General features: G+C 45.1%; 1 protein-coding gene across 1 annotated transcript in view; it reads right to left on the bottom strand.

The window, feature by feature from the left end:
* LOC143509280 (transmembrane protein 132C) overlaps window positions 1-12,314 on the bottom strand; it is a 178,306-nt gene that overhangs the window by 42,318 nt on the left and 123,674 nt on the right. Inside the window, exon 4 of the mRNA XM_076997842.1 lies at window positions 6,226-6,409. Coding sequence (XP_076853957.1) covers window positions 6,226-6,409 — 184 coding nt within the window. The remainder of the gene's footprint in view (window positions 1-6,225; window positions 6,410-12,314) is intronic.

Consider the following 12,314-nt stretch of genomic DNA (forward strand, 5'->3'; position numbering starts at 1 on the left):
GAAGTACAGCTAATAAGCCAAATCTCTAGAGGAACTCATTGGATGGACATAGTTGCTCTGTCTATAAGCATCGTTAGAACAATAGCTTATTTTGTACAAATTGTGTATCCAGCCAGATAAATGAGATATTTGATTTATCTGCTTCTATGAAATGTTTTAGTGTCATAACATCCAAATTATAAGTAGAGCCTTTCAGTTTATATTCCAAAAACCTACCCATTTTCTCTCTCTCTCTCTCTCTCTCTCTCTCTCTCTCTCTCTCTCTCTCTCTCTCTCTCTCTCTCTCTCTCTCGCTCGCTCTCTCTCTCTCACTCTCTATCTAGAGATACGCTGTGACAGAGAGGTGTGTGTGTGTGTGAGAGAGAGAGAGAGGAGAGTGTAGTTCAGTGTTCCTAATGATCAGTACAGCACCCATTACTTTAGGAAGGGTGGGTGGACATGAAAGCTAAGACACCAGCTGATTGGTTGTCTTTCATCTTCTGGCCATTTACGATAGGCTGTTATGTGCATGTCAGAGATGATGGAGCTACCTACCACATCAGACAGACACCCCCCCCTCCCATAGCCTCGGCCACAAGAGGTGAGCACTCGTACATTTTAAGAGAAGAAGTTGCTCATGTATGTGTAAAACTTTCCAAACTCATACCTCTCTGTAAATACCACTCACTGCTGCTGCGCTCTGATCAAAGGATTAATTGCAGATGATTATAGAAGATCCTGCCTCTCTAATGAGCATGTAATGTCCCCAGGGACTGTGGCAGTGGAGACGGAGACATGAGAAATGCCTCTCTCAGCACTGCGCACCAAGCCTCCAGGGACAGACCGAGCAGAAGGGACCCTGCCAGGAGCACCTAGCCCAGGATGAGAGCTACCGATGGGGCTGAGAGAGGCAGCTCCTCCCCTGCTGGAGGAGTGGGGTGAATGCAGAGTGACCTTTCTGAAGGTTACCTTGGAGAGGGGACGACAGGGGAGGGGAGAAAGGGAAGGAGAGAAAGGGAAGGAGAGAAAGGGAAGGATGGCCCCTGGGGTCTGCAGTCCTGCCTAGAGGTAGAGAGGAAGATGTATGCAGTAGAGTTCTTATTTGTGTTCAAGAGACAGGAGAAGTAATAAGAGCAATATATATATATATATATATATATATATATATATATATATATATATATATATATATATATATATATATATATATATATATATATGTGTGTGTGTGTGTGTGTGTGTGTGTGTGTGTGTGTGTGTGTGTGTGTGTGTGTGTGTATAGTTTATGACATTTCATGTGGAAAAATTAGAAACTTGACAGGAGCTTTAATCTTGCTCATTTAACAAACCATGTATAAAGACCTCGGGCTATACAAATACACCCACATAACCACACGCATACACACACATTCACGTACACACACACATTCACATACACATACGGAACTCATCCGGACTGGGTGAGTAAAATCCTTCTTAGGAGCTTAGCCATCTGACCACACACACACACACACACACACACACACACACACACACACACACACACACACACACACACACACACACACACACACTGTGAGCTCATCTCATAACACTGCCTACACATATCATGCTGTGAATTACCTACAGTGAAACAGAACTCACAAGGGATTTGTAAGTTTGTAGCAGTATTGGTGATCAGCTTACGTTCTAGACATGTTCCTTCCTACAGAGTTCAGCCCCTACCCAACACTGTAGAGTTCACCTCTACCCAACATCGTAGTCTACCTCTAACCAACAGCCTAGAGTTCACCTCTACCCAACACTGTAGAGCTCACCTCTACCCAACACTGTAGAGCTCACCTCTACCCAACAGCCTAGAGTCCACCTCTAACCAACAGCCTAGAGTTCACCTCTACCCAACAATGTAGAGTTCACCTCTACCCAACACTGTAGAGTTCACCTCTACCCAACATCGTAGAGTCCACCTCTAACCAACAGCCTAGAGTTCACCTCTACCCAACACTGTAGAGCTCACCTCTACCCAACATCTTAGAGTCCACCTCTAACCAACAGCCTAGAGTTCACCTCTACCCAACACTGTAGAGGTCACCTCTACCCAACATCTTAGAGTCCACCTCTAACCAACAGCCTAGAGTTCACCTCTACCCAACACTGTAGAGTTCACCTCTACCCAACACTGTGGAGTTCACCACTACCCAACATCATAGAGTCCACCTCTACCCACCACTGTAGAGTTCACCTCTACCCAACACTGTAGAGGTGACCTCTACCCACCACCGTAGAGTTCACCTCTATCCAACACTGTAGAGGTCACCTCTACCCAACACTGTAGAGTTCACCTCTACCCAACACTGTAGAGTTCACCTCTACCCAACATCGTAGTCTACCTCTAACCAACAGCCTAGAGTTCACCTCTACCCAACACTGTAGAGCTCACCTCTACCCAACACTGTAGAGCTCACCTCTACCCAACAGCCTAGAGTCCACCTCTAACCAACAGCCTAGAGTTCACCTCTACCCAACACTGTAGAGTTCACCTCTACCCAACACTGTAGAGTTCACCTCTACCCAACATCGTAGAGTCCACCTCTAACCAACAGCCTAGAGTTCACCTCTACCCAACACTGTAGAGCTCACCTCTACCCAACACTGTAGAGCTCACCTCTACCCAACAGCCTAGAGTTCACCTCTACCCAACACTGTAGAGCTCACCTCTACCCAACACTGTAGAGCTCACCTCTACCCAACAGCCTAGAGTCCACCTCTAACCAACAGCCTAGAGTTCACCTCTACCCAACACTGTAGAGTTCACCTCTACCCAACACTGTAGAGTTCACCTCTACCCAACATCGTAGAGTCCACCTCTAACCAACAGCCTAGAGTTCACCTCTACCCAACACTGTAGAGGTCACCTCTACCCAACATCTTAGAGTCCACCTCTAACCAACAGCCTAGAGTTCACCTCTACCCAACACTGTAGAGTTCACCTCTACCCAACACTGTGGAGTTCACCACTACCCAACATCATAGAGTCCACCTCTACCCACCACTGTAGAGTTCACCTCTACCCAACACTGTAGAGGTGACCTCTACCCACCACCGTAGAGTTCACCTCTATCCAACACTGTAGAGGTCACCTCTACCCAACACTGTAGAGTTCACCTCTACCCAACACTGTAGAGGTCACTGCGGTTCCTTTCAGCACTGCTGCTGAGGGTAATCCTGGGTACTGACTGATTAGGTGTGATTAGGATTAGGATTAGGCGTGATTAGGTGTGAGCGTGTGTGCTCCGTGTGGGCGTGTGTGAGCGTGTGTGTGAGCGTGTGAGCATGTGTGTGAGCGGTGTGTGTGAGTGTGTGTGTGAGCGTGTGTGCTTCGTGTGAGCGTGTGTGTGAGCGTATATGCTTCGTGTGAGAGTGTGTGTTTTGTGTGGAAAAAAATTGATTGATTGATCAGTGTATTTCTGGTTCTCATTCTTCAGTCTACAATCACCTTGTTTCCGTGAGTTTGGAAATAGACTGGGACTACATAAACTGTCTCCAGAAAAAAAAAACAATTTTCAGAACAGAATAATCATACTCAGAAAGTCAAGCAGGATGGTCTCCACCTCCCAACCCCTCTACACAGAACGAGGACAGTGGGTGGAGCCTAACAATCTACAGTCCATAATGGCTGCCTAGTGCTTAATCTCCAGGTCTATGGTTGCTTGGCAACCACCTGTATGTTTTAGTGATAAATCCCAGAAGTGGTTTTTTTGTGTCATCATTATGAAGGAATAGAACTGTACTGTACTTATATGTATATCTGCCACAACACACCTGTTCTGTACTTATATGTATATCTGCCACAACACACCTGTACTGTACTATTATGTATATCTGCCACAACACACCTGTTCTGTACTTATATGTATATCTGCCACAACACACCTGTACTGTACTTATATGTATATCTGCCACAACACACCTGTACTGTACTTATATGTATATCTGCCACAACACACCTGTACTGTACTTATATGTATATCTGCCACTACACACCTGTACTGTACTTATATGTATATCTGCCACAACACACCTGTACTGTACTTATATGTATATCTGCCACAACACACCTGTACTGTACTTATATGTATATCTGCCACAACACACCTGTTCGATGTAACACAAGACGTTAATGGCTTAAATATGAGAGCAATCATACACAAACGATCTGTGAACATCACCAGCCACTTCGTTAGGTACACCTCACTGGTTCTGGGTTGGACCTTCGTTTGCCTTCAGAACGTCTTCATGGCAGATTCAACAAGGTGCAGGAAATATTGGTGATCACAGCACCATGCAGCTGCTGCACACCCATCATGCGACTCTCCCACATCCTGAAGGTGATCTACTGTGCTGAGATCTGGATCTCCTGGCTTCAAACGGGCACCCTCAAAGCAGTGACCGAGAAGCTCCATGCTGCCAAGGCTAACAAGCTATCATCAGTTTTAATTCTTCTAGATCTTTCTGCAGCCTTTGACACTGTCAACCACAACATCCTCCTCGGTGATTCCAGTCATATCTTGAAGACCGTTCCTATCAGGTAACATGGAGAGGATCTACATCTAATCCATGTAATCTTTCCACTGGAGTCCCCCAAGGCTCAGTTCTAGGCCCTCTTCTCTTCTCTTTATATACTTGTTCCCTTGGTGACATTATTTTGTCTCATGGTTTCATTGTTATGCTGATGACACCCAGCTAATTCTTTCCTTCCCTCATTCTGACACCCAGGTTTCAAGGCGTATCTCGGCATGCTTGGCAGATATTGCTTCATGGATGACTGCTCACCAACCTTAGCAAAACTGAGCTTCTGTACATTCCAGGAACCCCAAACCCACACAACGACCTCACAGTTTCCTTTGAGAACACCTTGTTAACACCATCAGAAACTGCACAAAGCCTGGGTGTAATGTTGGACAACCAGTTGTCCTTCTCAACACATGTTTCAAAACTGACCAGATCCTGCAGATTTCTCCTCTTGCAACATACGGAGAATACGACCCTTCCTTTCACAGGAAGCTACTCAAGTGCTTGTGCAGTCTTTAGTAATCTCTAAGCTGGACTACTGCAATTCTCTACGTGCAGGTCTTCCTCTACGGGTCATCAGACCTCTACAATTAATTCAGAATGCTGCAGTTGTTCTTAAATTGTCTGTCTGTCTATGGTTATTTGTGCTTCTTGGCAAATGTCTAACTTGCAAAACACTAGGTAATGACATTGACTCCTGTAGTTTAGTAGTAGTCTGACTCAATGGTGTCTTGAATTCTGACCTATCTGTACTATTACCTAGGATGAATTCTGTAATCAGAGGCAAAGCACTTTGTAAGTCGCTCTGGATAAGAGCTTCTGCTAAATCCCGTAAATGTAAATGTAAATGGATGTCGTTCCACCACACCCTGAAGGTGATCTACTGGGCTGAGATCTGGATCTCATTCCACCACATCCTAAAGGTGATCTACTGGGCTGAGATCCAGCTCTCCCATTCCACCACATCCTCAAGGTGATCTACTGGGCTGAGATCCAGCTCTCCCGTTCCACCACATCCTCAAGGTGATCTACTGGGCTGAGATCTGGATCTCCCGTTCCACCCCCTCCTGAAGGTGATCTACTGGGCTGAGATCTAGATCTCATTCCACCACATCCTAAAGGTGATCTACTGGGCTGAGATCCAGCTCTCCCGTTCCACCACATCCTCAAGGTGATCTACTGGGCTGAGATCTGATGACTGTGAATTACAGTGTTCTAGAAACCAGTTTGGGATGATTTGAGTTTTGTCTAAATGCATTCAGCTGCTGCCACATCCTGTTTGGATGACAGGATGTAGCTAATAAAGTCAACAGGTGTTAAACAGCTATATCTCATAAGCAGATGAGTGGTTAATCAAGATTCTATAGGTATTTGTTATTATAAAACATGATTTTCATGATTATGACCATTTTCATATACAATAACATTTTATACATGAAGCCTTTTACCTGACTTGGAGATATATATGATAAAAGTATGTATTTTACTCCGGAGGACTATGTTGTATATATACATGATATGGAACTACCTCAATCTTAGTATCAATGTGCATGCTACATCTATAATGCATGTACTGCATATGCATATGTGATTTGTGGCATGCGATTGTTGTGATTATTTAGACCTTGTGCATACTGGCAGACACAAAGACATGTGTAGAGAAGGATGAGTCACCTCGGCGAGAGGCACGATACCCAGAATGTCCCTCTGGCTGATGTAGACGATGGTGACGGCCTCGGCGTTCTCCCCCGTGGTTGGGTACTCCAGCCGCCAACGGACAGCTTGAGACGCCTGCAGGGGGATGAAGTTGTCAACTTCTAAGTCCACCCACATCACCTCATGAAAGGAGCCTTCCGACCTGGACAGAAGAGAGGAGAGATGGGTGTTAGAGGAAAGGAGGAGAGAAAGAATAAAAGCCACAGAGGCAGAGAGAGGCCTGTTGAAGAATCATGGGTATTAATGAAGACACCCTTAAGACGTTCAGAAGAACCACACAATAGGTGGTGGATTAACAGTGAACAGCTTCAGTGTGTGAGAGACAGTGTGTCCTCTCGTGTTCAGCACTATGTCCACTGGTACAACATCTGTGCTCTCTCTCATTGTCTTTGAGTCTGTCTCATTAAAATCAGAAGGACATGGGAAACTTGTTAGTACTTGTGACTGCGCACAGTGTGCTCTCAACCAGAAAACAGCGCCCCCTGGGGGACTGAATCAGACACAGTGAGGGGAGAGAGGACAACACCCGGGACAGAGCACCATCTGCCACTGGACATACAGACACACAATCATTTACACACTCAACAGGACAATGTTTTTAAGGTAGGCAGTTTTAATCTAACCTTGACGACCTTGGACAGTAGGAAGACCAGAGACTGCAGAAGAAACCCACACAGACAGGGGGAGAACATGGATAGGGTCCCTAAACCGAGACCCTAGCCCCTAACCTCTAACCCTAGCACTGAGACACAAACACGCCACACCTGCCAAGGGTAAATCTCAAGGGCACAGTTGAGTGACCCTGACCCTGACCCTGACCCTGACCATGATCTACTTCAGGAGTGATGAACATTCAATCAAAGAATTTTCACAAGCAACTGTAAAATCAGTGCGTTGGGTTCAGACACACACATCACTCATATCACTACATCTATGTCATCGCTTGGCTGAGACCACAACTATTCTGTGGAGAGTCTAATAAGTAAGTGTGGGTAGTAAGTGAACACATACGAACGGCTGTAGTGAACACATACGTATGGCTGTAGTGCTGAAGTATACACATGTGTACGGCTGTAGTGAACACATACGAACGGCTGTAGTGAACACATATGTACGGCTGTAGTGCTGAAGTATACACATATGTACGGCTGTAGTGCTGACTGTTTAATCAATATTCCATACACAGTATGTACCTGCGTTACCCCCAATTCAGTGTAATATTCTGTTCCTTCCAGCCATTTAGCTTTAAGTTTATATTAAGGGTAAAAATAAAGAGAGGTTTAGAGTAGAAGCTAAAAGCAATATAAAACTTTCCAATTAAAGACTTTTTACAGTCAGGTATAATAAAACTAAACTAATAACAGCAGTGAGAGGCACATCAGAACCTGAGCACACTACATCATGCATGTGCGGGGGTTTAAGAGAGAGAGACAGAGAGAGACACACACAAAGAGAGAGAGAGAGACAGACAGAGAGAGACACAAAGAGAGAAAGATAGAGAGAGAGACACACAGACAGACAGACAGACAGAGAGAGAGAGAGAGAGAGAGAGAGAGAGAGAGAGAGAGAGAGAGAGAGAGAGAGAGAGAGAGAGAGAGAGAGGCGGAAACAGGCAGCAAAAAAAAACAAAACTAATGTATAATTGTATACTGCAGCTTGGTACTGCAGACACTAAAATACCTGCACACACACACACACACACACACACAAACTCCCACACCTACTTCCACACACACACACACACAAACCCCCACACCTACTTCCACACACACACACACACAAACTCCCACACATACTTCTACACACACACACACGCACGCACTCCCCCAACACACAAACTCCCACACAAACTCCCCCACACACACACACACACACACACACACACACACACACACACACACTCACAAACTGAAGTATTTAGTGTGTAATCTGAATGCTACAGCGGTTCATCTGAAAATGTCTCTCTGCAAATAGAATTGTGCTAAAACACTGATGTTAACATACACTATATTAACATATATAGTAAACATTCATCAAACACTTATAAATATCACAATTACACATTATTTGATAAAGCTAAATATGCACATTTGACCATGCTAATGTGATCATGCTAATTTCATAATGATAATTTGATATAGACAATTTCAGATAATTGAATTCCTTTTCCCAACATGCCAGAGGCTCAAGTAGATCTGCTTGAACAGTCTAACCCCAACCCTAACCCCAACCCTAACCCTAACCCTAAGTTAGCTCAGCTACATGAAGTTTCAGTGTGCAAAGCAGCCAGACAGAGGCAAATGTTTCTATGGAAAAAAATCAATGACTCCAGTCAATGTCCATTAATATCCAAAGATTCGACACCATACGGTCACTTTCCAGCCCACGGCCATGTGTCTAAAAGCCATTTCCTCCAAGTCTGTGTCTATCTGTGTCAAATCTACTCATTATGCAGTGTTCATGAGCATACCCACTCAGACTGACCCCACCCACTCAGACTGACCCCACCCACTCAGGCTGGCCACAGCCACTTAGACTCATGGCGATGGGGGGTAACATCTATAGTGGTGTGCCATAAAATGCTTGAAAAAGAAAGGCGTCTGTATAGCTGTGTGTCTATAACTGTCAGTATAGCTGTATCTGTGGTGAAGCGTTGTGGCTGTGAGATCATTTAGGTTTTCAGTGAGAAATAGGATCTATTTCTCTACACAGTCCATATCAGATCAGTAATGAAGTTCCTATTAACACAAAGTTTCTACCCAGACTCTACTTTACCCAGTCTACTCAGGAGTCAAGGCTGAGAGTCCTTTAACCCATTAATCCCAACCCTAAACCTAACATTTAATCCTAATCCTTTCATCCCAACAAAAACCTAACCTAAAATCTAAACATAAACTTTAATTCTAACCATTTTCTCAACCCTAAACCTATCATACTCTTGTTTAATGTATGTGTGTATGCGTGCATGTATGTGTGTTTGTGTGTGTGTGTGTGTGTGTGTGTGTGTGTGTGTGTGTGTGTGTGTGTGTGTGTGTGTGTGTGTGTCAGCACCAAGCACCAAGCATGTTAGAGAACTGGGCGGGTTGCTGTCTGAATCTGAATGAATTGTGTCCCACTGAGCCTAATGAGAATGACATTACATCACCCGTTAAAGACAAGTGAAGTGAAAGACTGCAAGAGAATAACATGGAGTATCAGAGATGTAGCTCTTCAATTTTGAATGTTTGAGATCTGCAGTTAAAGGGTTAGGGTTTAAAAGATTAGGGTTAGGGTTAAATGACAGGGTTAGGGTTATGGTTGGGGTTAAAGGACAGGGTTAGGGTAATGGTGGAGGGTTAGGGTTAAAGGACAGGGTTAGGGTAATGGTGGAGGGTTAGGGTTAAAGGACAGGGTTAGGGTAATGGTTGGGGTTGGGGTTAAAGGACAGGGTTAGGGTAATGGTGGAGGGTTAGGGTTAAAGGACAGGGTTAGGGTAATGGTGGAGGGTTAGGGTTAAAGGACAGGGTTAGGGTAATAGTTGGGGTTGGGGTTAAAGGACAGGGTTAGGGGCAGTGTTAATGTTAGGGGTAGTGTTAGTGTTAGGTGTAGTGTTAGTGTTGGTGTTAAGGGTAGTGTTAATGTGAGGTGTAGTGTTAGGGCTAGTGTTAGTGTTAGGGGCAGTGTTAGTGTTAGGGGTAGTTTTAGTGTTAGGTGTAGTGTTAGTGTTGAGGTTAGTGTTGGTGTTAAGGGTAGTGTTAGTGTGAGGTGTAGTGTTAGGGCTAGTGTTAGTGTTAGGGCTAGTGTTAGTGTTAGGTGTGGTGTTAGTGTTGAGGTTAGTGTTGGTGTTAAGGGTAGTGTTAGTGTGAGGTGTAGTGTTAGGGGCAGTGTTAGTGTTAGGGGCAGTGTTAGTGTTAGGGGCAGTGTTAGTGTTAGGGTTAGATGTATTAGTTGTATGAAGCTGTATCATAGTGAATTTCTGATATTTAATTAACCAGCATATGAACAAGAGTAACCTGGTCTCTCATCTTCACTGTCCCCTGAAGGACACTATATAAAGTGGGAATAGTGTCTCCTCTGTTACGGGACACTGTAGAACTTCAGACACACTACAGCAGAGCCTCGCTCATCAGCAATGCAATAAAATGCATTATTCATGAGTATCACGGACAGATTACTCTGATTGGTCAATAACAGTCACCCCCACCATCCATCGCCATGCCAGGATGGATGGTGACCAACTGCGTAAGGTTTTGGGGCACGGGGCACCGGGTGGTTGGGGTAGGGAGTACAGTTTAGTGGTGTGGGGGTACCAGGGTGTTTGGAGTGGTGTGGGGGTACCAGGGTGTTTGGAGGGTAGAAGGTAGTTTTAGGGTGGAGGGTTGTCTCGTACATGAGGGAAGGTGTAGTGTGAATGGGGCAGCAGTACTTGGTGGTTGGACCAGTGTTGTAAGGCGGTGCTCACATGGGGTGTGTAATTAATGTCAAAGACAGAAGGGCAGCGCCTGGGTGAGAATATATTACTCTTATTAACCTTTCTGTGTCACCGCGGTGTGGAGATACATGCTACATTACTAGAGAAGATAGTCCTGTGTCATATTAAATTCTGCTTATCACTAAGCACAAGACAATAAGAATTATGTTAGAATTATGATAGAATATTAATAATCTATAAACTCCCACAGCAGTCACACACAGAAAGAGAATTACCTGTTACTGACACTTCAGACTCATGTCTGAGCAACAAAACAGATAGAAACAAGATCAATCAGTACATGCCATGGGCTTGAACTCTCTCTCTCTCCATCTGCCTCTCTCCCTCTCCCTCTCCCTCTCTCTCTCTCTCCCTCTATCTCTCTCTCTGTCTGTCTCTCTCTCTGGTTATAAATTAGGGGCAGAGGTCAATGGCACAGCAGCTGCCCCTGTGCTGAGGGTTTAGGGGTTAGAGGTTAGAGGTTAGGTTCCTTGTCAGTTGGATTAATTCACCATCACTGACGGGAGTCGATGGCAGGGAGACATAAGATAGGGGGAGATTTACACACACACACACACACACACACACACACACACACACACACACACACACACACACACACACACACACACACACACACACACACACACACACAACAATTACACCACCTGAACATGAGTGAAAGCAGAGTGTCCTCATCACTGTGTTTATACACACACACACACACACACACACACCTGCACACACACACACACACACATGCACAAACACACACCATATTTTGAAATATGGTCAGAGAAAGACAGACAATGTGAGTACTTTGACAATTACAAAGAAACAATAACAGAGAATTAGAAAGAGAAAGAGAAAGAGAGAAAGTAGAAGGAAAAAGAAGAGAACCAGATCATCGTGTATACTCAGGTAAACACACACTCACGCTACACACTATATGCAATATAGGTGTGAAACACATACTAACACTGCCCATCCGACGTGATCCAGACCATGTGATCCCTTCTGGAAAGAGGTTAAGCATCACACAATACTGTCATCCTGTCTCTGAACAGGCTGGGGGCGTGGCCTTGTCTCAGTCAACCTGTCACTGAACAGGCTGGGGGCGTGGCCATGCTTAGGTCAACAAAGATGGAGCAGGGTGGGAGCGGGGCCACCGTTTAGTCATCCCGGTACTGTTCAGAGAGCTGACCTGCTGCAGCATGTTCAGGGAGACAGCGCCGAGCTTTGGGTCGAAGTCCAAAGCATCACTACGGCAGAATCACAGCGTGGCACACAGCTCTGGCTAAATATAAACACAGGCACTGACCTGATTATTGTCCAACTTAGACACAAGGAATGTTAGAGGGAGAGCACAGAATCCCAGATGAAGAGAGAGACAGGCAGAGGGAGACAGGTAGAGAGAGACAGGTAGAGAGAGACAGGTAGAGAGAGACAGGCAGAGAGAGACAGGCAGAGAGAGACGGACAGAGAGAGACAGGCAGAGAGAGACAGGTAGAGAGAGACAGGCAGAGAGAGACAGGCAGAGAGAGACGGACAGAGAGAGACGGACAGAGAGAGACAGGCAGAGAGAGACGGACAGAGA

Source organism: Brachyhypopomus gauderio, chromosome 3 (assembly GCF_052324685.1).
Source record: "Brachyhypopomus gauderio isolate BG-103 chromosome 3, BGAUD_0.2, whole genome shotgun sequence".
In the NCBI taxonomy this organism is placed as follows: domain Eukaryota; kingdom Metazoa; phylum Chordata; class Actinopteri; order Gymnotiformes; family Hypopomidae; genus Brachyhypopomus; species Brachyhypopomus gauderio.